Raw genomic sequence first — 27423 nt, 5'->3', positions numbered from 1 at the left:
CCATTCCATTTCAGATACTGGCTTCTTATCATTCAAATCTCCTCTTAGTGGCTAATGTTGCTGCTCCCCAGACTTTCATCTCCCTCCCACTGCCCATTTAATATTTTAATGGCAACTATCACTGTCTGAAAATATCTTGTGATTATAATTTTAAGCAGGAAGGTCAGAGAAGGCCTCTCCAAAATGACATCTGAACAGAACCAGTCTGTTCAGAGAGAAGAAACAGCAAAGTGCAAAAGACTGAAGGCTGGAATGACCTTGGTGCATAAGGAAAAACAAGGCCAATGATATTGGAGCAGAGTAAGGGAAGGGTATGTGGCCACGAGGTCAGAGGCAGGCAGAGGCCAGAAAATGCAGAACCTTAGAAGCCTTGGGAGGAAGTTTGGATTTTATTCTAAGTGTGCTAGATAACTAATGGAAGGTTTTAACCATTTACATTTACTTTGGTTGCTAAGAAATCCATTATAAGTGGGTAAAATGGAAATGAAGAGATTAGCTGAGAAATTACAATAGCCTAGATAAGAAATTGTAAGAATAGCAGTGGAAATGGCGAGAAATATATTTTACTTTATTTTTAAGTTTATTTATTTATTTTGGGATAGGCAACTAGCGGGGCAGGGGCAGTGGGGGGGGGGGTGGGGAGGAGGAAGGGAGGGAGAGAGAGAATCCCATGCAAATCAGCACTGTTAGCGCAGAGCCCAATGCTAGGCTTGAACTGACGAACTGTTAGATCATGACCTGAGCCAAAATCAGGAGTTGGGACACTTAACTGACTGAGCCACCTAGGCGCTCCAAAAAGTATATTTTAAAGATAGGGTTGGCAGGATGTGCTAATAGATTATTAAGGGATAAGGGAAAGAATCCAGAATAACTCCTAGGCTTTTGGACAGTACATTTACAATAACATAGGGAAGGAACAAGTTTAAGGAAAATAAGTCAAGAGTTCTGCTTTGGATATGCAAATGTTCATACTGGATATAGATGTTCAACAGTATGCAATCTAATAATATTTCTGGGCTAGAGATATAAATTTGGGAGTTATCAGAATATAGATGGTATTTAAAGCTATGGAACTAGATGAAGTTATTTAGGGAAGAGTAAAGATGAAAAAAGGACCAAAGATGTAGCAAAAGGACATGGGGAGTCAAGAATGATTCCTACATTCCTGGTTTGGAAAAAACGAGTGAATATGGTATGATTTACTGAGATATCCCTACCTCAGTGAATGGGGGGGGGGGAAGTAGTTGGGATATGTGTATCCCATGTATTGACTATGTTGAGTCTTAACTGCACATAGCACACCCAGCTAAAACTGCCAGTATACAGTTGTTTAAATAGCTCTATAGGTGATAGATATGATTTGGAGAAACACATTTGGAATCATAAAATAGCAGATGGATAGTTGAAGGCAGGAGTGGATGAGATCACCCAGAAAGACTATGTAGAGAAAAGAGTGCTAATAAGAAAAAACAGTGAAGCAAAATTTATCCCTGAGATAGAAAAGCCCACATATTAAAACAGTGACACCTCACTTTTTTCAGAAATAGAATTGCCAGTCAATTAATGAAAAAAAGGGGGGGGAGAAGAAAAGGCCCTTTTGGTTGGAATCTGAAACTCAGCTCTGAAACTTTTTTTCATTGTTTCAGATTTTTAATACTGCCTTAAAAAGGCCTGTTACTCTTTAACTATCTCAGTATACTTTGAAATATAAAATAATTGTAATTGGAACAGTTATTATAAATCTAAGTAGATAATTCCTAAGGCAGTATTTGTTTAGTCAGAACATATTTTCATTTCAAATATATAATTAAAACTTCTCACAAAGTCAGAACACAACTCATAGTTTGAACAGAAACTTCAGTGTTTAAATCTCAACATTCAGTAAATTAAACACTATCTACATTAGGTTGCTTTGGAATACAAATCACTCATTTAAGTAAATGGGATATAACTTCTAACTTGTGTTAAAAGTGAAGAAATCCTTCTTTATGTGAAGACTTGACCAAAATCAATTAATCCTATTATGGTACAAATCAAACTCTACCGACACAACACATTTATTAGAGATTTGGATACAGAAACTACAGTTGGAAACTAGATGCTCCTTAGCTTGGGGGTAGTGAAAGAAAAAGGCATACGTGGATCAGGCCCCCATTTTTATTACTTTATTAATAACAATGCTTACTTTATTTAATGAAGAACTGTTATCTTTTCGATTTTGCTTCTTCAATTTCTGTGACTCAGTTTCTTTTTCTTTTTTTTTTTTTTTTAATGTTTTTATCTTATTTTTGAGACAGAGAGATAGAGCACGAGCAGTGGAGGGGCAGAGAGAGAGGGAGACACAGAATCTGAAGCAGGCTCCAGGTCTGAGTTGTCAGCACAGAGCCCGAGGTGGGGCTCAAATCCATGAACCGTGAGATCATGACCCGAGCCAAAGTTGGACATTTAACCGACTGAGCCACCAGGTACCCTTCTGTGACTCAGTTTCTCACTGAATAGTGATAATATTTAGTCCATTCTATATCAGGGAGATTCGGTGAGACTGAGTAAGCATGAATGAAGCAGTTGCAATGAGAAGGTCATGAAAATTAAAAACTATTGTTATACAATTCTCTATCGGTCAGTTTTTCTATTCTTTCACTTAGAATGGCTACAATTGAATGAAACGAAAGGTAACTTAAGCTCTGTTGATGTAAGAGGCTATAAATAAATTCAAGATACTATTACTTGTATTAACAATCTCTTAAAGGAAGAAAAAAGAGGGAAGAAAAGTATTAATCAGTTAATTCTACATTAAAACAAGGTGGAGAAAAAATCCTGAACTTCACATTGAGCCTAAACATGAAATCTGTGCATCAATTTCTTAAAACAAGCACTTATATTCATGCTACTTTATAAAATGTTAACACAGAATATGCTTGCAACATTCATGCAAAGTGAAATAACACACACAAAACCAGGATAATTCAGTTAAGACGTGTGGTTCCTTCATTTATCCTCTTATGTGATTGAGGAAAACTAAATATCCTTGTATGACCAACAAGTAGAGATGAACACAACTGAACCACAGAAAAGAATTAAATATCCTATGGGCTTTGTATCAGTTTTGACTTCGTGTTGTAAGTTTTCAAACAGCCTAAAAAATTCCAGCTGATAGTTCAAGTGCAGTAGTGGTACAAGCCCACAAGCAGTGGGTTACAATTTAAAAAAAAAAAAAAAAAAAAAAAAGGCAAACAAAACAACAACCCTGCCTTCTTTCAGGCCTGGTTGAGGGAAGGTTGCCAGTGTGCTGAAGGGGGATGGCAGCCATCAACATCCTACCCTTCTCTTCAGGTAGAGCACTGGTTTACCTGATTTTACTCTTCTGTTTACAGAAACAGGCTTTTGCAAATAAAATAAAAATTTAATATATTAAATTATTTCCAAACTTTGGAAACATTCTGTACACGTTTATATTTTGTGGACGTTGTGGCAAGGTCCCTGGGTTTTCTGACTAAAATAACAGATTGGGGGCTGACTGATCAAATATAGGAGTCACATCTTCAGAACGCCCTATGGTTTCACTTTGAAGAAAGAAACCAACTGCCTTTTCTAGCAATTGGCCTTCTTTGCACAAAAAGAGAACTGGTGATTTTTCTTCTAAAAGAAGCAATTTGTGTCAAAACGTAAAGCTAAAAACCCAATTCCTCCACGAGCGATCACAAAAAATAGAAATTGGGGAAAGTTCGTGGGTCAAGTCCCTCATCTATGGACATAGGTTTCTGGGAAGCAAATAAGTACAGAAAGTGGCCAAAAAGTGGTCAGAAGGGACCGTTCCTTCCAGCTGCAGAGGGCAACCCCGGGTTGGGGACAAGCTCCGGGGCGCCGCTCTAGTGCGGTCAGCAAGCGCCTCTCCTCCCCTGGACCGGCTTTCTGAAGGTCTGCGGCGACGACCCGCATATCTTTAACCGCCTAAGGGAGAAGCGCTCAAATCAGTCGCGGAACACATCTACAAGGGCCGGGGTTGACGGGTTCGGGGCAGGCACGCGCGCCGCAGGGGAGGGAGAACACGTGAGATTCCGGCCAGGCCCGTCGGAGGAGGACGCGGGACCCAGAGCGGCCGAGCCTGACCCTACCTTCCCAACTCCCGCAGCGCGGGGATCATAGACGCCAGCTCCAGGCCGTGGTCGCCCATGTTGAGGATGCGCCGCACTCCTCAACGACGCCGACACGGGCTCCCGGCGTCTCCACAGCTACCTCTGGTGGGAAGGCGCGATATCCGACGGTGGCTCGCCGGGCCCAAAACTCCTCCCGGAAGCCACTGCTGGTGGAGCTCGCCAGGCGCCGCTCTTTCTGCGTAGGACCCGGGGGAGGCCCGGAAGCCGAAAGGGGGTGGGGCAACCAGGCTGAGCGCGCTCAGGTTTGGTTTCCTACCGTGTGTCCGACGTAGGGAGGAAGGCGGGGCGGGCGAGATTCGTGGCGAGTTTTAGTTTTCAGCGCCCTCTTTTGCTACTCCTAGCCTGGGAGGCTCACCGAGGCAAGACCCCTGGTTCTAGGGAAGATATAGGCATGACGGGCACCAGCCTTGCCTCCCTCGCATCACAAACGTGAGAATTGATCTCCCCGTGGTTGAAAGCCCTCAGGTTCCTACCACTCTCCAGGCATCCTTTCTGATGAAAGATAAGAGCCTCCTCCCTGTCCTGTTTCAGCAGGTGTTTTTCCGCTTGAAGTCACTCAAGCTTCCTTGAGGATATTACCTACCTTTAATATTTAAAAAGGGGGTTGAACGTTTTTGCAGGTGTCTTCATCAAATCACCAGCAGTACTGTGTATAATTTATGTCACCGTTATGGGCGTCAATTATCCATGATTTAATTTTTAAAGTAAATCAGTGGATTTGGGCTGTAGACTTTTTTAGTCCGGCCCAATTTGTTTATTTGAAAAATGGCCATTAGAAGAGACTTAACATGTCAAAATTATGTATTTAATCAGGCAAAGCTATGCAATGTGTTTACATTTGATCTATGGTACAAGAGGATAATTGTTGGTACAGTAGCTGAAAAGAAACATCAAAGTGATGGAATGACAGCCAAATATGCTCCTGCCTCAGGGATTTTGCATTTGCTGTACCTTCTGCCCTAATCTTGAACACTCCTCTCTTTCGTCACTCCTTTTCAGATGTTTGCTGAAATGTCACCGGAGAGCCTCATATAGTATATAGCACACTTACACTCTCTTTTCCACTCCATTCTGCTTTATTTTTCTTCAAAGCCCTTAGAACCAAATTATACATTACATATTATTTATTGACTGCCTCCTCCAATTAGACAATAAACTCCTGAGAGCAGTATCTTGTCTTATTCACTGCTTAGATACCCACGACCTAGAATAGTGCCTGGCACATAGTGTTCAGTAAGTATTTATTAAATAGTTGAATGCTAGAGTGAAAAGAACATGGGATTAGGAGTTAGAGGCTCTGCACAAGCTCTTATGCCATCTGCTAGAAATTATATGACCTCAGTAAAATTATTTAACCTCTCTGCACTTCAGTTTTTCATCTATCAAATAGGATTAATAATATCTACCTGACAAGATTATGGTCAAGATTAAATAACAGGTAATAGAGGTAATAGAGTCACAGACCCTATTACCCTATTACCCACAGACCCTTTACTAAGACCCTTTTCTTAGTAAAGTAAGGGAGATATACAGTATATGCCAACAAAGATGAATCTTGACAGTAACGAGTGAAAAAAGCAAATTGCAAAGGGATACATAATAGTATTGTATTATATGTCATTTTAAAACCACAAAATAAGACTTTGCACAAGGTGCGTATACATACATATATAACAAAACTATAAAAACATGGCTGAGAAGGGTATATATCAACTCTAGGAGAGTTGTACCCCTAGAGAGAGAGAGAGAGAGAGAGAGAGAGAGGGGAGTGAAATGATGACGTTTCAACTTATCTGTGAGGATTTTCTTTTAATAGGATCTGAATTAATCATGGCAAATTTAGGGGCGCCTGGGTGGCTCTGTCGGTTGAACGTCCGACTTCGGCTCAGGTCATGATCTCCCGGCTTGTGAGTTGGAGCCCCCCCATCAGGCCCTGTGCTGACAGTTCAGAGCCTGGAGCCTGCTTCAGACTCTGTGTCTCCCTCTGTCTCTGCCTCTCCCCCGCTTGCACTTCTCTCTCAAAATAAATAAACATTAAATTTTAAAAAAATCATGGAAAATTTAACATTTGTTGTATTTGCGTGGGTGTTATATTACTATTTGTATCTGTATGGTTATGATACTCCAAAATTTTTAAAAAGTAAATATACTTTTTTAAAGCTTGGATTAGATTATACATAGGAAAGGTTTATCAACGAAAAAGTAGCAAATGTTAGATATTATTTTTAGATCATATGAAGAAAGATTATAAAAATTATAACGTTATATGGAAGACAACAACTGAATAGCATTAGGATTCCGAAAGAGTATATATTAGAAACAATAGAGCTTTGAGAATCCAGTTTAATTCAAAAAGTTATTTTTTTTTAAAAATTTTTTTAACGTTTATTTATTTTTGAGACAGAGAGAGACAGAGCATGAACAGGGGAGGGCAGAGAGAGAGGGAGACACAGAATCTGAAACGGGCTCCAGGCTCTGAGCTGTCAGCATAGAGCCCGACGCGGGGCTCGAACTCACGGACCATGAGATCATGACCTGAGCCAAAGTCGGACGCTTAACCGATCAAGCCACCCAGGCGCCCCTCAAAAAGTTATTTTTAGGCAAGATATTTTGTTGGATACTTCTGTGACACAAAGAGGAGGACAATAAAGTCAGTCTCAAATAGTGTGCAAACTTTAGATATATAAGGGCATCATATGAACTCAGAAAATTAGAAGTAAAGCAGAATCTGATGAATGCCACAAGAAATAAAAACAACATGTACTGGAAAAATAGAAGAGGAAGAGATTAAGTATACTCTAGAGAGGAAGTGGACCAGGAAGTTGCTCAAGGAGAATGTGGCACCATATCTGAGATGGGACATGAAGAATAAACAGGATATGAAGAGGCAAAGATTGGAGAAGAATATTTTCTAGTAAGAGGCAGCGGTATGAACAAAAAGCATATGGAGGGAGAGACTAGTGATCCAGTTCAGCTGATGTTAGGGAACATTTAGAGTGGCCCAAATGAAATACTTGTACAAATCTCAGTAAGCTCTGGAGAGGCACTGGAAGATTTTATATAAAGTGACAGTCAAAGATACACTCAAATCAGGCAGAAGGGTGCAGGACACAACAAAAGGACAGTAGCAGATCAAGAAATCAAGCTTTTTAGCAGTAGATCAAGAAATGAGCAATTGTCATTATAAGCAGACATCCTCCCTTAAGGTACTCATATATTTCTCTCCCCCAGCACACTTTTTGAGTTTTTCATACAAGCTAATTCTATTTCTTCACCTCCCACTCAAATCCTAAACCTATATGAACTATTCCCTCTGCCTTATTCGCTTCTCTTAAATGCTTCTCACCAAAGTCACAGTGACTTTCATACAGCTTCCTTCAAAAGATGTTGATCAGGTACCTGGCTGACTCAGTTAGAAGAGCATGTAACTCTTGGTCTCAGGATCATGAGTTCAAGCCCCACACTGGGTGCAGAGATTACCTAAATAAATAAAACTTAAAAGATGTTAATCAGTCTTTTCCTTTCGTGACCCCTCAGCAGCGTTTGACAGTGTAGATGAGTGCCTTTATCTTAGGACACTTTCTCCCTTTGGCCTATGTTACTCTCTTGTTAGCAATGCTTACTTTGCCATTCAACTGCTGTTATTCCTCAGGATTCTAACTTAACTTCCTTTCTCTTTTTATTCCTACGTGACCTCATTCACTTTTCAGACTTCAGTTAGTTTTCCACCTGCTTATTACTCCCAAATTTAGATCTCTCTCTGAGCTTTCTATTTCATATGCCTAACTTTGTACTGGATTTTTCATCTTGAATTTTTCTCTGGTGCTTTTTTTTTTAAGTTTATGTATTTATTTTGAGAGATAGCACTAGCAAGAAAGGGGCAGAGAGAGAGAGAGGAAGAGAGAGAATCCCAAGCAAGCTCTGTGCTGTCAGCGCAGAGCCCAAAATGGGGCTCAGGCTCACAAACCATGAGAACATGACCTAAGCTGAAATCAAGAGTTGGATGCTTAACCGGCTGAGCCACCCAGGTGTCCCCTAGGTCCTTTTTTTTGTGTTTAACTTTTTAATATGGAAGGTTTCAAATATATACAAAAGTAGAGGGAATAGAGTAAGGAACCACCCAACTTCGACAATTGTCACAAATGGCCAGTCTTTGTTTCATCCATCACCACCCCTCCCATTTCCCCCCTCCCTAATTGTATTATTTTAAAGAAAATCTCCAGTATCTAATTAATTTATCTACAGATACTTCAGTTTGCATCTCTTAAAGATAAGGACTAGGGGTGCCTGGGTGTCTGCATTCTTCTACCCCCCCCCTTTTATTCTTAGGGGAGTGGAATGTGGGGATGGGGAGAGTGAGTCAGGAAGCAGAGAGGATGACGTAGGTGAATCCTGTCCTTGAGACCTTGGTATTTCCTAAGCCCAGTGTTTCATTCAGGTTGACAGGGGGGCACCAACCAATGTCTTAGAAGTTTCAGCCCATATGTGTATAGAATTGTCCCCTTTGATGATTAAAACTAGGGAGGAAAATGACCACCAGGTGGCACCAGAACCCAAGTGTGAGCAAAATGGACTTGGTTCTCAGAAGTCCAAACTCCTGGCTGCTCTGCAAGTTCCATCATAATGTGTTGCACTTTTTTTTTTTTTTTACTCCGTTTATGGTATTATGTCAGGATTTTACTGAATAATTCACATCATAAAATATACGCTAAAATAGAAATCTTAAGGAAATGAGATAAAAATACAAACAATTTTACAAGTTGATTTCTACACTGGAATGGACTTCAATATACACTTCCTTGGTACATGCTACTTGAAATTTGCATTTTAAATAATTTTTAATAATTTTCGTTTTTTCCCAATTTTATTGAAAAATAACTGACACATTTACTGTGTAAGTTTAAGGCATACCACATAATGGTTTTATGTACATATACTATGGTCAGCTAACATCATCTTAACATACAGATACAATAAGAAGAGGGGCACCTGGGTGGCTCAGTTGATTAATTGTCTGACTTTGGCTCAGGTCATGATCTTGCGGTTCAAGAGTTCGAGCTCTGCGTTGGGCTCTGTTCAGAGCCTGGACCCTGCTTCAGATTCTGTGTTTCCCTCTCTGCCCCTCCCCTGCTTGTGCTCTGTCTCTCTCTCTCAAAGATAAATAAACATTAAATAATAAAAAAAAAATAGATACAATAAAAAGAAAAGAAAGAATAATAAAAGAAAAAAATATTTTCTCCCTGCGATGAGAACTCTTAGGATTTACTCTGTTAACAACTTCCCTATATACCATACAGCAGTATTAGCTATAGTCATCATGTTGTACATTATATTCCTAGTACTTATTTATCTTACTGGTAGTTTGTAACTTTTGGCTACCTTCCTCTATTTCCCCTATTATTACCCCCTGCCTCTGCTAACCACAAATATGATCTCTTTTCCTGTGAATTTGGTGGGATTTTGTTTGTTTTAAATTCTACATGTAAGTGAGATCATATAGTATTTGTCTTTCTCTGACATATTTCATTTAGCATGATGCCTTCAAGATACATCCATGTTGTCAGAAATGGTAGGATATCTTTCCTCTGTAAATAATGCTGCTATGAACATAGGAGTGCAGATATCTTTTCAAGTTAGTGTTTTCATTACCTCAGGATATATTCCCAGAAGTGGAATTGCTGGATCATATGGTAGCTCTATTTTTAATTTTATGAGAATCCTCTGTACTCTTTCATAATAACTGTACCAATTTACGATCCCGACGACAGTGCACAAGGCTGCCCTTTTCTCCATATCCATGCCAATATTTGTTGTCTCTTGTCTTTTTGATAATGGCCATGCTAACAGGAGTGAAGTGATATCTCACTGTGGTTTTAATTTGCATTTCCCTAGTTACTAGTGATGTTGAGCATCTTTTCAGGTACCAGTTGGCCCTAGATGTATCTTCTTTGGCGCAATGTTTATTCAGGTCTTTTACCCATTTTTTCCACTTTCTTTCTTTCTTTCTTTCTTTCTTCCTTTTTTTTTTTTTTTTTTTTTTTTTGAGAGAAAGAGGCAGAGGGAGATGGGCAGAGGGAGAGAGAGAGAGAATCTAAAGCAAGCTCCACACTCAGTGCAGAGCCCTATGCGGGGCTTGATCTTATGACTTTGAGATCAGAGATCATGACCTGAGCCCAAATCAAGGGTCGACTGCTTAACCTATTGAGCCACCCAGGTGTTCCCACCCATTTTTTAATTGGGTTATTTGTTTTCTTGTTGTTGAATTCTATGATCTCTTTCTTTTCTTTTAAGTTTATTAACTTATTTTTGAGAGAGAGAGAGAGAGAGCACAAGCGCAGGAGGGGCAGAGAGAGAGAGGGAGACACAGAATCCAAATTGGGCTTCAGGTCCTGAGCTGTCAGTGCAGAGCCTGATGTGGGGCTTGAACCCACTAACTGTGAAATCATGACCTGAGCCAAAGTTGGACCCTTAACTGACTGAGTCACCCAAGTGCCCTGTATGAGCTCTTTCTATATTTTGGATACCAACCCCTTATCAGGTATATGGTTTGCAAAAATGTTTTCCCAAATAATAGATTGTCTTTCATTTTGTTGATGATTTTATTTTTATTTTATTTATTTTTTATTTTTTGCTGTGCAAAAGCTTTTTAGTTTGATGTAATCTCACTTATTTATTTTCTATTTTGTTGCTTGTGGTTAAGATGTCATATCCAAAAATCATGACCATGACCCATATTAAAGAGATTTGTTTCTATGTTCTTTCTTGCTTTCTTTCTTTCTTTCTTTCTATGTTTTCGTCTAGAAGTTTATGGTTTAAAGTTTTTCATATAAATCTTTAATTCATTTCAAGTTAATTTTTGTAAAGGGTATAAGATATGGGTCCAGTTTCATTCTTTTACATGTGAATATCCAATTATTCCAGCATCATTTACTGAAGAGACTATTTTTTCTCCATTGAGTATTCTTGGCTTCCTTGTTGAATATTAGTTTAATATATATGCTCAGGGGTCTATTTCTGGGCTCTTGATTCTGTTCTATTGGTCTATTTGTTTTTATGCCAGTACCATTCTGTTTGGATGACTATAGTTTTAGTTATAGCTTGAAATCAGGAAGTGATACCTCCCGATTTGTTCTTTCTCAGGATTTTTTATTGGTTATTCAAGGTCTTTGGTGGTTCCATATAAGTTTTAGGTTTGTTTGTTTGTTTACTTCTGTAAAAAATGCCACTGGAATCTTGGTAAGGGTTGCATTGAATCTATAGATGGCTCTTGGTAGCACTGACATTTAACAATATTAATTCTTCTAATCCGTGAACACAGGATGCCTTTCTATTTCTTTGTGTCTTCTTCAATTTCTTTTGTCAATGTCATAGTTTTCAGTGTAGAAATCATTTCCTCCTTAGTTACATTTATTCTGAAGTATTTTACTGTTTTTGATGCTATTATAACTGGGATCTATTTCTTGATTTCTTTTTCAGAAATTTTGTTGTCAGTGCATAGAAATGCTACTGATTTTTGTATGTTAATTTGGTATCCTGCAACTTTACTGAATTCATTGATTAAATCTAACAGGTTTTGGTTGAGTTTTTAGGACTTTATCTGTACAAAATCATGTCATCTGCAAATAGAGACAATTCTCCCTCTTCCTTTCTAATTCTGATTCCTTTTATTTCTTTTTCTTGCCTAATTGCTCCAGCTAGGACTTCCAGTACCATGTTGAATGGTGAGAGTGGACACCCTGTCCTGTTCCTGCTCTTAGAAGAAAAGCTTTCATCCTTTCACCATTGAGTATGATGTTAGCTGTGGGCTTGTCATATATGGATTTTATTACATTGAGATATGTTCTTTGTATGCCTCATTTGTTAAGAGCTTTTATCACAAATGGATGTTGAATTTTGTCAAGTGCTTTATCTGTATTTATTAACGTGATCATTTGATTCTTTCAGTCTATTAATATGAAATAGCTTATTGATATGCATATGTTGAACCATTCTTGCATCCCAAGGATAAATTCCACTTGATCATGGTGAATGATTCATTTAATGTAATGCTGAGTTTACTAGTATTTTATTGGGAACTTCGTCATCTATATTCATGAGGGATATTGGCTTGTAGTTTTCTTTTCTAGTAGTATTTTTCCTGGTTTTGGTATCAGGATAATTTTGCCTTTATAAAATGAGTTTGGGAGTGGTGTTCCTTCCTCTTCAATTTTTTGGAAGAGTTTGAGAAGTATTGGTGTTAATTTTTCTTTTAATATTTGGTAAAATTCACCTTTGAAGCCATCTGGTCCTGGGCTTTTCTTTGTTGGGAGATTTTTTTATTACTGACTTAATCTTCTAACTAGTAATTCGCCTATTCATATTGTCTATTTCTTCCTGATTCAGTCTTGGTAAGTTGTGTGTTTCAAAGAATATTTGCATTTCTTCTAAGTTGTCCAGTTCGTTGGTATTTGGTTATTTATAGTAGCCTCTTATTCTTTGAATTTCTGTGGTATCAATTGTAATGTATTATTTTTCATTTATAGTTTTGTTGATTTGGGTCCTTTCTCTCTCTCTCTCTCTCTCTCTCTCTTTTTTTTTTTTTTTTTTTCTTTTCATTAATCTAGCTAGGGGTTTGTCAGGTTTATCTTTTCAAAGAACCAATTCTTAGTTTGGTTAATCTTTTCTGTTATTTTTCTTTTCTTTTCTTTCTTTCTTTCTTTCTTTCTTTCTTTCTTTCTTTCTTTCTTTCCTGCATTCATATTTATTATGCCCTTTCCTCTGCCAACTTTGGGCTCAGTTTGTTCTTTTTCTAGTTCCTGAAGGCATAGAGTTAGGTTGTTTATTTGGGATCTTTTCTTGCTTCTTAATGTAGGTGTATATTGTTAACTGGTTTTGCTGCATCCCAGCAGTTCTGGTATGTTATGGTTCCATTTTTCTTACTGTTTTATTTTCTCTTTAATTCCTTCTTTCATCCATTTGTTGTTCAAGAGAGTGTTGTTTAGTTTTCTTGTGTTTGTGAATTTCCAATTTTCTTATTGATTTCTGTTTTCATGTCATTGTGGTCAGGGAAGATACTTGGTATGATTTCAGTCTTCTTGAATTTTGTGACCTGACATATGGTCATTCCTAGAAAATGTTCCATGTGTGCTTGAGAAGAATATATATTCTGCTTTTGTTGGATAGAATGTTCTGTATATGTGTTTGTTAGTTCCACTTGGTCAATAGCATTGTTCAAATACACTTTTCCTTATTGATTCTCTGTCTGGATGATCTATCCATTGTAGAAAGTGGGATATTAAAGTCCTCAACTATTATTATATTATTGTTTATTTCTCCTTTTAGCTCTGTTAGATTTTGCTTTATGTATTTAGGTGCTCTGATGTTGGGCATATAAATATTTACAATTATTATATTTTCATGATGTATTAACCTCCATTATTATGTAATGATCTTCTTTGTCTCTTTACCATTTGTACTGTAAAGTGTACTGTTTCTGATATAAGTATAGCTACCCCTGCCTTTTTGGCTATTTTTGCTTAAAATGGCTTTTTCCATAATTTCACTCTTAGTCTATATGTCTTTAAGGCTAAAGTGAGTCTTTTGTAGGTAGCATGTTGTTGGATCTTTTCTTGTTGTTTATTTAAATCCATTCAACCATTCTATGTCTTTTGAGTAGAGAGTTCATCCATTTGTTTAAAGTAATTATTGATAGGTAGGGGCTTATTATTGACATTTTGTTGTTTTTCCAGTCGTTTTCCAGATCTGTTGTTCCTTGTTCCTTATCATGCTTTGTTTTTTGTGTGTGTTTTGAAGTCTTTTGGTATCAGTATGCTCTGACTTTTTTATTGTGTTCTTTTGTGTGATTACTACAAGATTTCCCTTGTGGGTACTATGAAGCTTACATAAAATATCTTAAACTTTTAACACCTATGTTTAAATTTGTAACAACTTAATTTTAATAGAATTTATATACTTGACACTTCTTGTCCCCCTCATCTTTTAAGTTATTGCTATGACAATTTATATTTTTTATATTGTGTAATTAAGAATAGATTATTGTATTTATGGTTATTTTCTCTAAGTTCATTTTTTTAACTTTTAAACTAGAGTTGTGAGTTATGTACCACTATTACCATATTATAGAATCTAACTATGCTTTTGTATTTACCATTACCAGTGAGATTTATGCTACCTATTTGTGTTTTTATGATGTTAATAGTGTTATTTTACTTCTATTCAAAAAACTCCCTTTAGCATTTCTTGTAGGGCAGGTCTGGTGGTAATGAATTTTTTCAGCTTTTGTTTGTTTAGGAAAGACTTTGTCCCTACTTCATTTCTGAAGGACAACTTTACTGTTTAGAGAATTCTTTTTTTTAAATGTTTTTATTTACTTTTGAGAGAGAGAGAAGGGGGGGAGAGAGAGAGAGAGAGAGAGAGCACGTGCACAAGCAGGGAAGGGGCAGATACAGAGGGAGACAGAATCCAAAGCAGACTCCAGGCTGTGAGCTGTTAGTGCAGAGCCCAGTGTGAGGCTCTAACTCACAAATCAAGAGATCATGACCTAAGCTGAAGTCTTACGCTCAACTGACTGAGCCATCCAGGCACCTCTAGTTAGAGAAGTCTTGGTTAACAGTTACTTTCTTTCAATTTTTGAATATGTCATCCCATTCTCTTCCTGGCCTGAAAAGTTTCTGTTGAGAAACCCACCTACAGTCTTATGGAGTTTCCTTATATGTCACATCCTTTTTTCTCTTGCTGCTCTTAAAATTCTTTGTCTTTGACTTTTGACACTTTAATTATAATGTCTCATTGTTAACTTTATTCAGGGTCAACATATTTGGAATCCTTTGGGCCTCATGAATCTAGATGTTCATTTCTCTCCTCAGGTTCAGGAGGTTTTCCATCATTATTGTTTTAAATATACTTCCTGTCCCTTTCTCTTTCTCTTCTTCTTCTAGAATTCCCATAATGTGAATGTTGTTTCTTTTCATTGTGTCCCATAATTGCCATAGGCTTTCTTTACTCTTTTTCATTCTTTTTTTTTTCCCCCTCCTCTGAGTTATTTCAAATGTCCTATCCTCTGGGTCACTGATTCTTTCTTCTCTATGGTCAAGTCTATTTTTGAAACTATTAAATTTTTCAATTCAGTTATTGTATTTTTCAGCTTTAGGATTTCTGTGTTTTTTGTTTGTTTGTTTAATGGTTGCTATTTTTTGTCAATTCTCTTGCTTTGTTCACGCATAGTTTTTCTAATTTTGTTTAGTTATCTGTGTTTTCCTGTAGTTCACAAAACATCCTTAAGAGGATTATTCTGAATTCTTTGTCTTACAGCTCATAAATCTCCATTTCTTTAGGGTCAATTATTGGACCTTTATTGATTTCCTTGCTGGTATTGTATATAGATGATTTTTTGTGATCTTTGATTCCTTACATTGTATCTCTGCATTTGAGAGATGGGGCTCCCCTTCTAGACTTCTCAGGTTTGCTTTGGCAGAAACAGTTCTCTTCACTAGCTCAGTTTGGTTTCTGGGTATATCTGCTTGTGATGTCTGGGTGGATGGGGCCGGCTATTACAGTATAGTTTGGAAGAAGGCAAGTGTTTGAGCTCTAAGGATGAGGAAGGGGGTGTATGCCACTGACTGAGAACAGTTGGGTAGGATTGCAGGCTTGGCTCTCTAACCAAGTAAGGTTGCAGGATGGGTTCTGAGGATGCCTAAATTCTCTAGCCAGGCTAATTAAATGGTTGGGTATATTCAGTAGTAGATAGGGCTATGAATTAGCTTCCCTGCCCTGGCAGAGTAGCAGGCCAGAGCCCAGGGCCTGTGTACTTCATTGTTTGGGGGCTCAAATCAGGCCTGAGTATGCTGTGAATTCCCTGGTCAGGTGAGAAGGCCGTTTTTGCTGTGCAGATGAGGAAGTCATGGGCTGTGCTCATTATTCATGCGCCACTGTATGTAGGGCTGTTAAATGGGCTGTGCAGCTTCCTGTGTGCTCCGGTTAAGCTTCCTGATCAGACAGGTTGAAAGCTGTAATCAGCAATGAGCAGGGCTATGAATTAGATTTCCTGCCCAGAGGGCAGCAGAAGCTCTAAAACTGGTAAAGCTCTTTGTTTGTTGTCCCAGATCAAGGCAACCTATACCCCATGTTCTCTGGCTAAATAGTGCTATTAGCTTTGCTCTGCAAATTGTCAGCTTTGTTTGCCTCTCTCTCTGCTTGAGTGCCCCTGGGCCACACAGCTTTCAGGTGTTTTCACTAGACCTTCTGGTCAAATGGGGCTGGGAGTCACTCTCCAAAGTGGGTAGGGCTGTGGCTCATCTCCTTTCTTGGGCATGACAAATTGGGTTCTAGGGCCAGCAAAACTCCTCATTTGAGGATCCAAATCAGGCAGGTCTGTACTTCACGAGGTTCCCTGGTCAGCATGTTCCTGACTTGGTTCTGCAGATGAGCAAATCCACTGGTTGGGATTACTACCTGGGCACAGCAGTTACGGACATGGTTTGCCAAGATCCATGTGCTGGTTGTTGCAAGCCCTTCCTCCTTCTTCATCACAGTCATATTCCCCGTGCTGGGCCCCACAGATTTCCCTGTAATTCCTGTGGTGTAAGATCAGAGTAGGGACTCCCCAAAAGTGACCCACAGTGCTGGGGAAGGCTGGTTTTCCCTTGGGGCTTTCTTTTCCCATTGGAAGAACTGAAAGGTCAGGAGAGGCTGCACCACATGGTGCTGGACTTTCCCGAGTGGCAATGCATTCAACGTGTAGCTGCTTCTCTTTTCTAATGCAGTCTGTCTTGGTCTCTGAGGTGCATGAGGGTGTTTCAGCCTAACCCCTGTGTTCTAGGATTCTCTCAATGGTGTCTTGTTCTTGAATAGAATGTTGGTTGCTCTTCTTGTGAAGGGGAACGGTGTCAGGAACAACTTATGTTGCTATCTTAGTGACATCACTCTAATAATTTTCATTTTCATTTTATTTTATTTTAATTTATTATTCTTTTAATCAATACTTCATTTAGTTTTATTTTAGACAGAGAGAGCATGCATGAGTGGGGGAGAGGGACAGAGGAAGAGAGAATCTTAAGCAGACTCCACGCTCAGCACAGAGCCACACACTGGGCTCGATCCCATGACCCTGGGATCATGACCTGAGCCAAAATCAAGAGTCAGACACTCAACCAACTGAACCATCCAGGCATCCCAATTTTTATTTCTTTTAAGTTTATTTATTTATTTTGGGAGAGAGAGAGAGAGTAGGAGCTGGTGGGGAGCAGAGAGGGAGGGAGAGAGAGAATCCCATGCAGGCTCCTCACTGTCAGCACAGAGCCTGACTCAGGGTTTGATCTCATGAACAGTGAGATCATGACCTGAGCCTAAATCGAGAGTCAGACACTCAACCAGCCGAGCCACCCAGGTGCCCCTGGAGTTGTTTTACACAGCAGACAGAGCACACTTTTACAACCAAAATACGATTATGCCATTCCCCTGCTTCAAAAATAATTTTGACAATATGTGTTGAATATTGTCAGACAGATTGATGGGTAAAAGGGGGCACATATCTATTGGTTGTAATAGGATAAAGCCTACATTGACATAGCAGGTCAACATTCTGAAACTTAATAACTCAGAGTGAATGATCCTGTACAGCCAAACTGCATTAACAGACTTGTCCCATTTAGTAGAAACACTGAAAAAAACAAATTACAAAAACCATCTAGTTCTCACAGAGGAACTTACAATATTTAAAAAACTTAAGCGTAAAGCTGTTTGTCTTTCTATCATTGTGGCAATCTCACATCTACTAAGGCTATATAATAGAACTAGTGTATTTGGAGATGATTCAGAAATAAAGCCATGGAATACTTTCTCATGTATCAAGGATATCTTTATCTCAGTAATGAATTGTTATCATTTTTATTGCTAAACTCTTAAGTATGACCTTAAGATTATATCAAATTTGTTTGAGTGATAGTGATTATTTGGGGTTTTTTGTTTTTTTAATTTAATTTTTAAGTAGGCTCCATGCCCAGCATGGAGCCCAATACAGGGCTTGAACTCACAACCCTGAGATCAAGACCTGAACTGAGATCAAGAGTCAGACGCTTAACCACCTCAGCCACCCAGGTGCCCTGTGCAGGTAGTGATTATTTGTATTTGCAGTCATCACTTTTACTTTTCTCAATATACTTTTATCTGTTACAAATGTCATTATCCTCCCACTAATTCTTTAATGTAAATATGGGGCACCTGGGTGGCTCAGTCAGTTGAGCGTCCGACTTCAGTTCAGGTCATGATCTCATGGTTCATGGGTTTGAGCCCCATGTTGGGATCTGTGCTGACACTTCAGAGCCTGGAGCCTGCCTCGGATTCTGTGTGTGTGTGTCTCTCTCTCTCTGCCCCTCCCCTGCTCACACTCTATCTCTCTCAAAAATAAATAAACATTAAAAAAAATTATAATGTAAATAAAGCCAGAAGGAAGCAGATTCTGAGTTCTCCAGCTTGGGCATGCTTTAGAATCACCTGGAGGGCTTATTAAAATGGATTCCTGAGTCTCAGCTCCAGAGATTCTGATTCAGTGGGTCTGAAAGGGAACTCAGTAATTTTGCTTTCACATGATGCTGATGCTGCTTGTCCGTAGACCACACTTTGAGTTAGCACTGTGTTAGAGCAGTGGTTCTCAACCTTGACTACACATTGAAATTATGTGGGTGGGAAGCTTTTAAAAAGTATTTGGGCACTTCCAGAGATTTTGATTTGATTGGTTTAGGGTAAGGTACTTAGGTATATATTTATATGCATTTCTCTAGTTATCAGCAAGTTCAAGCATCTGGTTGTATGTCTATTGTCATTTGGATTTCTTTTTCTCTAAATTACCTACTCAGGACTGTATGTGTTTTTAACTTGGTTGTGTCTTTTTATTGATTTATAGAAACATTTTAATGTATTATAGATATTAACTATTTTCTGATTTATATTCTGAGAATATTTACTCTCAGTCTGTCACTTGGTTCTTGTCACAGAAACTTTAATTTTTATTATATCAAATATATCTTCTTTTATATCTTCTGGGTTTTGAGTCTTGCTTAGGAAGGTTAACCTCATAGTTAAACGTGTTTTTCTGTACTTTTTACTTTAATTCCGTAGTATTCGTTTTCTCATTTATTTACTGATTTACTGATCAATGTTGAGAAAGACAACTTGTTAAACAGATGGATAGTGCATTCGTCAGGATTGAAGTCTCTTTTGCTAGTTTAAGAATAAAGAGGTTTGTTAAGAGATATAGATAATTTACAGAATCTTTGGGACTTCATCATGAGGATACAAGTACTCCCCAAATTGCCTATCAGGCAGCACTAACTCTGAAAGGATCAGGAAGGCTGCTAAAAGATGGTGCTTGCCTCTCTTCTCATACAATTTATTTTCAACCAATGCCTTATATGACTTGGTGGAACCTAAATCATATCTGGAACCCTATCTACAGATGCATGTGGGAAATGTAGAGTCTGGCTTTCCAGGAAGGTATCCAAGAAGAGAGTTGGGGCAATCCACAGAATCTGTTAATATGTTACTGACTGATCCGTAATTTCTCATTAATCTGTGTGCCCTTGTCTTCATAGATGAAAATATATTTGGGGACAGTCAGTAGTCTCTGCCAAATTCCAAAACTCTTTTTCCCATTTTCTATCTCTTCAGTTGATGTTGTACATGATTTTATTTTTTTCAGGTAAGGATGGTCAAGGTGTCGGGGGAGGATGGGGAAGGTAGTGAGCTGCCCCTGATCATCCTTCTATGCACTCAAGCTGTTTTTTCCAATGCCTGTTAGGCTAACTTCATTCTGGGATAATTACTCAGCTTGATCTTTATCAATTTTTAATTTCTGATCGTCTTTGTTCTGATATCTTGACCATCCATTTAATTTTTTTATCTCAGTCATCAAAATTTTAAATTCCTAAATATCTAGTTACACTTTTTGTACATGCAACATCTCGTGTTTCTCTAGTGGTATTAATTATACTTTTCAAATGTCTTCTGATCTCTAGCTCTGTTTTCTCTAATATTAGTAGTAGAAATATACAAATGGTGTCTCTCTTATGTTGATCCTTCCTGCCAAATGTGTGGTAATATTTAGTTATCTGTTCAGTTTTATATTTTAGAATCTCTGTTCACTTTGCCTTTTGGTTAACTATAGCTGTCCTCTGCCAGTTTGGTGTAAGGAAGAGCACTGGAGAAGTAAGGATACGATGGCAGTTTATCTTTAAGGTGTGAGAGACTCATGTTCTTCCTGGAAGTCTGTAGGTACCTTGGTCACCATTTAGAACCAGTTGGGGAGGTGAAAGTTGTTGACTAGCTGACCTACTCTAAGCCTCTTTCCCTGATTTCTGTCTCTAATGAGTTCCTCAGTGCCTGCCCCTCAATTCTTGATCTGTTAATTTTGAGAGTGCACAGCCTTCCCCTCACTGCTTCTTCCTTTGCTCTGGACTCCTCAATAAGATTTGAGATGAATTTCCCTTCCTTTTACTGAGATATGACCCTATCTGTAGACTGTCTTTTCTCAACATTGCTGGTTTGCTGATGGCAGTTTTTATTCTTTTCCTAGGATATTTTTTACTTTTAAAAGTTATCTTCTTGGGGTGCCTGGGTGGCTCAGTCAGTTAAGCATCTGACTTCAACTCAGATCATGATCTCATGGTTCATGAGTTTGAGCCCCACATCAGGTTCTGTGCTGACAGCTTGGAGCCTGGAGCCCGCTTCAGTTGCTCTCTGCCCCTCCCCTGCCAGCACTCTCTCTCTCTCAAAAATAAATAAACATTAAAAAAAAATAAAAATAAAAGGTATCTTCTCTAATTTTCAAAGGTTTTTATATGGTAAGTAGGATATAGATGTATGTGCTTGGTTAACTATTTTGATCCAATCTATTTTAAGTTGTGTTTGTGTGTGTGTGTGTGTGTGTGTGTGTGTGTGAGAGAGAGAGAGAGAGAGAGAGAGAGAGAGAGAGAGAGAGAGACAGGAAGAGAGAGAGAGGGGGGGGGGAGATTTGCATTATTTTCTGTTTTATTTATCAGATTATTCTTTTTCCTCCCAATGATGTAAAAAAATAATAATAAAGCCAGAGATGAACTGAATATTAGCCCTTTTCACATATAGTTTTCTTCTCTAGTCCCTTATTCTAGGAAAAAAAAGGGGGGGGGGTCAAATAAAGTAAATATGTTCCTACATACTTCCTGGTATTACCCAGGGTCATTCAAAACACACCTACTTTTCCTGAAATGGGAGGTAAAATTGGTACCCATAAGTAGTCCTCGATTAGGATCAGGGCTGGGTAGCAGTTGGGTATTATCGTCATAAACATTTCAGAAACTCTCAGGCTCTAGGGAACTAACACTGACCACATTCACATAGACTCACTTTATAACCCAGAATTCTTGGTGGGTTTTTTTTTTTCCATTTAGAGTTTGGGATATATTATAACTTGGAGGGATTACTTGTGATAATAACACATATTTGGAGTAGGATTCGAGCTGGAATCCTTTCTTCACTGTTTGTTCACACTCTGTTACTCAATATTTCTGAATCTCCACTTTTGTCCTTGTGAGCATTAAAATGTGGTGAAGAACAAAAGGTTCTTGGAGCAGCTAGCACATAGAAAACATGGAACAGGCATTAGAGATGGTGGTGAAGATGATGGTGGTGGTAAATTTCTGCTCTTTCTGGTCTCCTTCCCAGTATCAATAAGCCTGGAAAATAAATTAATAATCCAGAGGCTCCTTGGGAAATGTGGAATCAGCAAAGATGGTCTTTAAATAAAGTACAATTTTCAATTTAATTTTTATTTAATTTTCATTTAGTTGTCTTTATTTCAAGAAAAATAATTACTATTTTGTGCCTCTGTTTTCTCACCTATAAAATGAGGATAGCTTATTAAGGTTGTCATGGATATTCAATGAGAAAACATTATAAAGTGCTTAAAACAGGGACTGGCACATATTAAGAGCACAATAACTTCGCTATGTTATTATTAATATTAATATATTACTAATATTTTATATACACTGTAGAAGAGACAGAAAACTATCCCTATTTTGATTTATGTTGGTGCTTTTTTTTTTCAACCAAAAGTTGGAACACATGATTGGACATAAATTCACATGATAAAAAAATATTAAAATTGGGACTATTATGAAAAAATTGGGACATATGGCTATTATAACTAGAGTATATATTTTTGATGATCATAATAATACTTGTGCCCACCAATTATAGCATCTTCTCTGTAAATTCTTCCTACCTGATGCCATTATTTCTGTTGATTTTTGATCAATCTGAAGTATGTTGATTTCAAACTATTGCTTTTTTAATTATCAGGGGAACTCTTTTATCAAATAAAATCTCAGAGAATACCTCAATATGAGAATGATAGTGGGTTCTTGGAACTGTAGTCCTTGACCCACAGCCCTGCCTATTTATCATCTCCATGATACCTCAGGCTCCAGAAACACAGTTTGAAAACTTTATTTCTTATTGTTAGAGATATAATCAGCTCAGCAGATAATGGTTTTCTTTATAGTTATTATGCCCTGGTTGTGCATTTCTAATGATATACTTTATTTGCTATTTTATGTTTGTAGATACTCTTGGGAAATACTTTAATCAGCAATACATTTGCAAATCACATCTTGGGGTTGTTTACTTTTAGAGATGGGTTGTTTCAGATAGTTTATACTGATTATTTTTTCTTCTTCCACAGAGGATGAGTTCTCTTTCTTTCTTTCTTTCTTGTTTTTTTTTTTTTTTGTTTTGTTTTCCTTTCAAATCAGATTACACCATATCTGAGTTCTATACTTCCTCATGAACTTATCTTGGTCAATATTCCCACCAAGTAAAGACTCATAGGAATATTTGATTAATTATATTCTTATCTTTATTAGGGAATAATTTATGTAAAATAAGTTTCATAAATTTAAAATGCCCAATTTAGTTTTGACAGTTGTATATTCCTTTGAAATCTCCACTACAATTAAGACAAGATTTCCATCATCTCCAAAAGATTTTTACTGCCATTTTACAGCTCATCCCTCCCTCCATCCGTGGCTGCAGGGGAATATTGATTTGCTTTTTGTCACTATAGGTTAGTTGGGACTTCATGTAAATGGAATCAATCATACTTTTGTCTCTGGATTCTTCCACTTAGTGTAATAATTTTGAGATTTATCTATATTGAAGACTCTATGAGTAATTCTTTCCTTTTTTGTGGAGTAGTATTGTATTGCATAGATATACCACAGTTTGTTTAGCCATTCACCTGTTGGGTTCCTTCTGGTTTGGGGCTATTGTGAAACAAAGCTGCTATGAACATTGGTGTTTAAGTCTTTGTGTAAATATTCGTTTTAATTTCTCTTGGGTAATACCTATGAGTGGAATGGCTGAGTTACATGGCAGAGGTGTGTTTAATTTTTTAAGAAATATTTTGTGAGAACTTATGTACTCAAGTCTTCCTGTGTATCTGGGCTCAGATAAGGATACTAAATCCACTGATTTCTCTAGGTGGAAGGCAAGTAGAAATCCTTATCAGCCCATTTATTTCCATATTTAATTGCTTATCACTTACTTTGGGTTCCTAAAATGATTTCAACAGCCTTCTTCTTCGTCTCTCCAGCCCTGCTGATACCATTTCAGGATTTCTTGTGTACCTATTTTGTACCCAGTACTGCACTAGACACTAAGGGACCACATAGGACTTTGAGTTAAAGAGGCAACAAAATAGGGACCCCTCGTGTTGCCTGGACAGAACTGGAGGGATCAAAGCTGTAGATTATGCTACAGGCAAAGTATGCCCAAACTCCTGAGGCTGCATCCCATTTACTTGGCTCACATGCTAGAGGAAATATCCCACCTTTGTTTGAGTGTGAGCTGTAGTTATTTATTTATTTTTAAAGCAGGTGTGGCTGTTAAATGAAGAGGAAGTGTTATGTGAAATCCTAAAAGGGGGTTTGGTGGTGAGAAAACTTCCCTGTTTTAATACCAAATATCTTTTCTCTAGACCAAGGGTTCGCAAAGAGCGGTACCAGGACTAGTAGCATCAGTTTACCCTAGAAAGTGTTAGAAATGTACATTGTTGGGCCTCACTATAGACCAACTGAATCTGAAATTCTGGATGTGTGATCTATGCTTTACCAAGCCCTCCGGCTGATTCTGATTCATGCTCAAGTTTGAGGACCACTCTACTAAGCTCTTTCCAAATGTGTAGACGGTCAGCTTTAGGCTTGGAGCAGGGTACTTTCTGGGTAACTGTGGGCAATAGGGATAACGTTGCAGCAGCGCCCATTCACCTCTCCCAGCACCTGCAACTCCTCTTCCACTCCCGGGCAGAACTCCGGCTCCCGGGTTCTGGTCCTCTCCCCTAGGAACCGCAGCTAAAACCCGGCAAGTGGATTTAGAGTTTGCTGGCTTGGGTGCCGGCCGGGCATGCGTAGTGGTGCGAGCGCAGCAGCTAGGTGGCCCCGGCGTGGTATCCGCAGAGTGGAGCCGGGAGTGTTTGGATACCGAGCGGGAGCTGCGCGCTCGACGCCTGCGGCAGGTACGGGGCGCGGTGGTGGGGTCCGAGAGGAAGGCTGGAAGAATAGGCAGAAACCAAAGTTTCACTTTTTCTCTGTAGCACAGCCGCTCGAGGGGAGTCTCTCCGGTTTCCCTCGCTCGAGAGGCGGCTCCCCGCGCCCGGCTGTGCAGTGCGGCGCCAGCAGACCTCCGGGTGTGCACCTGCCCAGTCCGGCAGCCTGGAGTGCGGGCAGGTGTTAAATCATGTATTTATGCTGCTTACACAGTAACCCTGAGAATTGAATTATGATTCCCTGCTTGAAGTTAGGCATTTTGTTAACTTTTCTATATTCCTCTCTGTCTCTTAAACTTTGGGTGGCTGCTTGACGAGGCTTTCTGATCCAGCCTGTTTCACTTCAATTCTGCGAGTGGTTTATTTGCCTTTGGCCTTTTGGTGCATAAGATCAATAGGGCTGGAGTGAAATCGCATCCGTGGTTTCTGGTTTTGGTGCCGTTCCTGGAGCAAGGGGCCCCTGGATGCAGTACAAAAAATGTCAACTTTCAGCGAATTTCCGTGCCAGACACTTCAAGCATTTCAGCTGCATTTTAAAGTAGAAACTTAATGAAAGATAAGACTCCCCCCACCCCTTACTTTTTCTCCATTACTTCTGTTTCAGGCTTCATTTAGTGCTATTAAAACGAAGTGCTCTTTTAGGTGAGTAACGAGTTCTCACTTTTCTGTCCTTTATTTATCCGGTCACATCTTATGGCTCATCCAGAGATATTTTACCCTGGAGCTGCGGTATTGGATACACTTGTAGGAAGCTAAGGCCCTGCTGCACAAATTTGTTGGATAACTCATGAGCCACAGAATTTTAGGTAAGGGGGCACACACTGAACATTATTTAGGTAAAGTATTACATTTATGATGTGGGAGACATATACATAGAATTAATGAGTTTAAGAAAAAGAAATTTTTAGTTCAGGAAGAGAAACCTATATGGAAAGGGAATACAGATACTTTCCTTTCCCTTCACTCCCCCCCCTTTCCCATGATGAATGTTTTAATACAGAAATAATATACAGTTGGTTTAGTTTTGGACTATAGAGACCATCGAGGTCAGCCAGTTCAGCTGCTTCAGTTTACAAATAAGAAAACCGAGACCTATGAGGTTAAATGACTTGCTGTTGCTGCTAGAGCCCCTCCTTGGCAAAAGCTGGGCCTTGGGCCCAGGTTTTCTGATTTTAGGGCTCTTTTAACCCTGCTGATACTCTCTTCCCAGTTTGGGTAGATTATTAAACTTTATTTTTCTCTTCTACCTTCTTACATGTAGTCTAGTTGAAGCAGAAAATTAGTCATTGCTTATTACGAAGCTTGATAGTACCTTGTAAACACCTTTCAAAAAATGCCCTCTCACTCAGGCCCCACCTAACAATTTGGTGGTTTTGAAACCTCCCTCCTTTTCTTGCCTCAGTCACATTGGGCCTTTGGCCCAGAATGTCTTTTTGCCTCCTTCCCTGAAGTCCTGCCCATACTGCAAGGTGTAGGTCACGTGTGATCTTGTCTTAGAAGCCTTTCTTGATTACTGCAGCCAGAAAGTAGCTCTCCCTCTTCTGAACCCTATAGCATTTATTACTGTTGTCTGTGCTGCTAGTGTCCCCCTCATCTTTAGTATCCCTGATTATTGTATATTAGCATGTGTTCCAACTTCCCAACAGTTTGTAAGCTTTTAGAGCTTAAAGCCTATGACTTCGACATCTCATCCAGCACTAAGTATGTTCTCAGCCACCATTTGTGGGAGGGAGTTGAAGTATGGACCATTTTGTAAAGTGATTTGATGTGGATATTGTATAATATGGAGGAGGCCACCTTAGACCTGTAGCAAGACAGTGGCCAAGTCAAACCAGCCTATTGGGTGATTCTCATATTCTGATGACAGATTATGGATCAGTTTGGAGAGTGCTGGGGAAGGGGTAAAATCATAATAGGGGAGAGTTGCCCAGGCCTGCATTTAAGCATGTTGGCTCTTTTTTTTTTTTTTTTTGAACATTTTTTAAAAGTTTATTTATTTTGAGAGAGGGAGCATGTGCACAAGCAGAGGAGGGGCAGAGAGAGAGAGAGAGAGAATCCCAAGCAGGTTCCACACTGTCAGTGCAGACCCCAATGCAGGGCTCAGTCTCACCAAGCGTGAGGTCATGACCTGAGCCCAAATCAAAGGTAAGATGCTTAACTGACTGAGCCACTCAGGCACTCCGGAAAAAGGTTTGGTAAAAGACTAGATGCAGAGGAGAAAAGATCTACTGAAAATGAGTTTCAGGCTTGGTGTGTTGGTAATGGGCTTGTAATGTTTTTATCTTATAAATACCTCCAGTTGTGACATTATCTCTTTCTGTTTCTTATAGTTATTGATATGGTTGTTTCCCATTCTAGATGATAAGCTCTTTGGGGAATGGTTAACTCTTCACAATGCTAGGCAAATAGCTTTGCAATATTAGACAGTAGTTATTACATGAATAAATAAGTGTATTTTGGCTTGGGGAAGGTAGGCATTTAAATTTTTTTTTTAAGGTTTTATTTATTTTTGAGACAGAGAGAGACAGAGCATGAACGGGGGAGGGGCAGAGAGAGAGGGAGACACAGAATCGGAAGCAAAGGTAGGCATTTAAAATCATAGACCTATCCTACTTACTTTATCTAGACCATTCCCTTATTATAAGAAGAGAAAATGAGTTATGCTTAACTAATAAGCTAGTTGGTGGTGTA

General features: G+C 38.8%; 2 protein-coding genes across 4 annotated transcripts in view; one reads left to right on the top strand and one right to left on the bottom strand.

The window, feature by feature from the left end:
• The window catches only part of ATR (ATR serine/threonine kinase), a 99565-nt gene extending 95306 nt beyond the window's left edge, over positions 1 to 4259 (bottom strand). The window contains exon 1 of the mRNA XM_042999215.1: positions 4116 to 4259. Within this exon, the coding sequence (XP_042855149.1) occupies positions 4116 to 4174 (59 nt within the window). The 5' untranslated portion in view covers positions 4175 to 4259. The remainder of the gene's footprint in view (positions 1 to 4115) is intronic.
• Positions 4260 to 4463: 204 nt separating this feature from the next.
• PLS1 (plastin 1) overlaps positions 4464 to 27423 on the top strand; it is a 122740-nt gene continuing 99780 nt past the window's right edge. The window contains exon 1 of one of the 3 annotated variants that reach the window (XM_042999038.1): positions 4464 to 4586. In XM_042999038.1, the coding sequence (XP_042854972.1) occupies positions 4549 to 4586 (38 nt within the window). In that variant the 5' untranslated portion in view covers positions 4464 to 4548. Of the gene's footprint in view, positions 4692 to 24644; positions 24703 to 27423 lie in introns of those variants that run through there. The other 2 variants (XM_042999039.1, XM_007086336.3) reach the window with 2 other exon arrangements.

The sequence above is a fragment of the Panthera tigris genome, chromosome C2, assembly GCF_018350195.1.
Source record: "Panthera tigris isolate Pti1 chromosome C2, P.tigris_Pti1_mat1.1, whole genome shotgun sequence".
Classification (NCBI taxonomy): domain Eukaryota; kingdom Metazoa; phylum Chordata; class Mammalia; order Carnivora; family Felidae; genus Panthera; species Panthera tigris.
The sequence above is the reverse complement of the archived record's forward strand: the minus strand, read 5'-3'. Positions and strand labels throughout refer to the sequence as shown.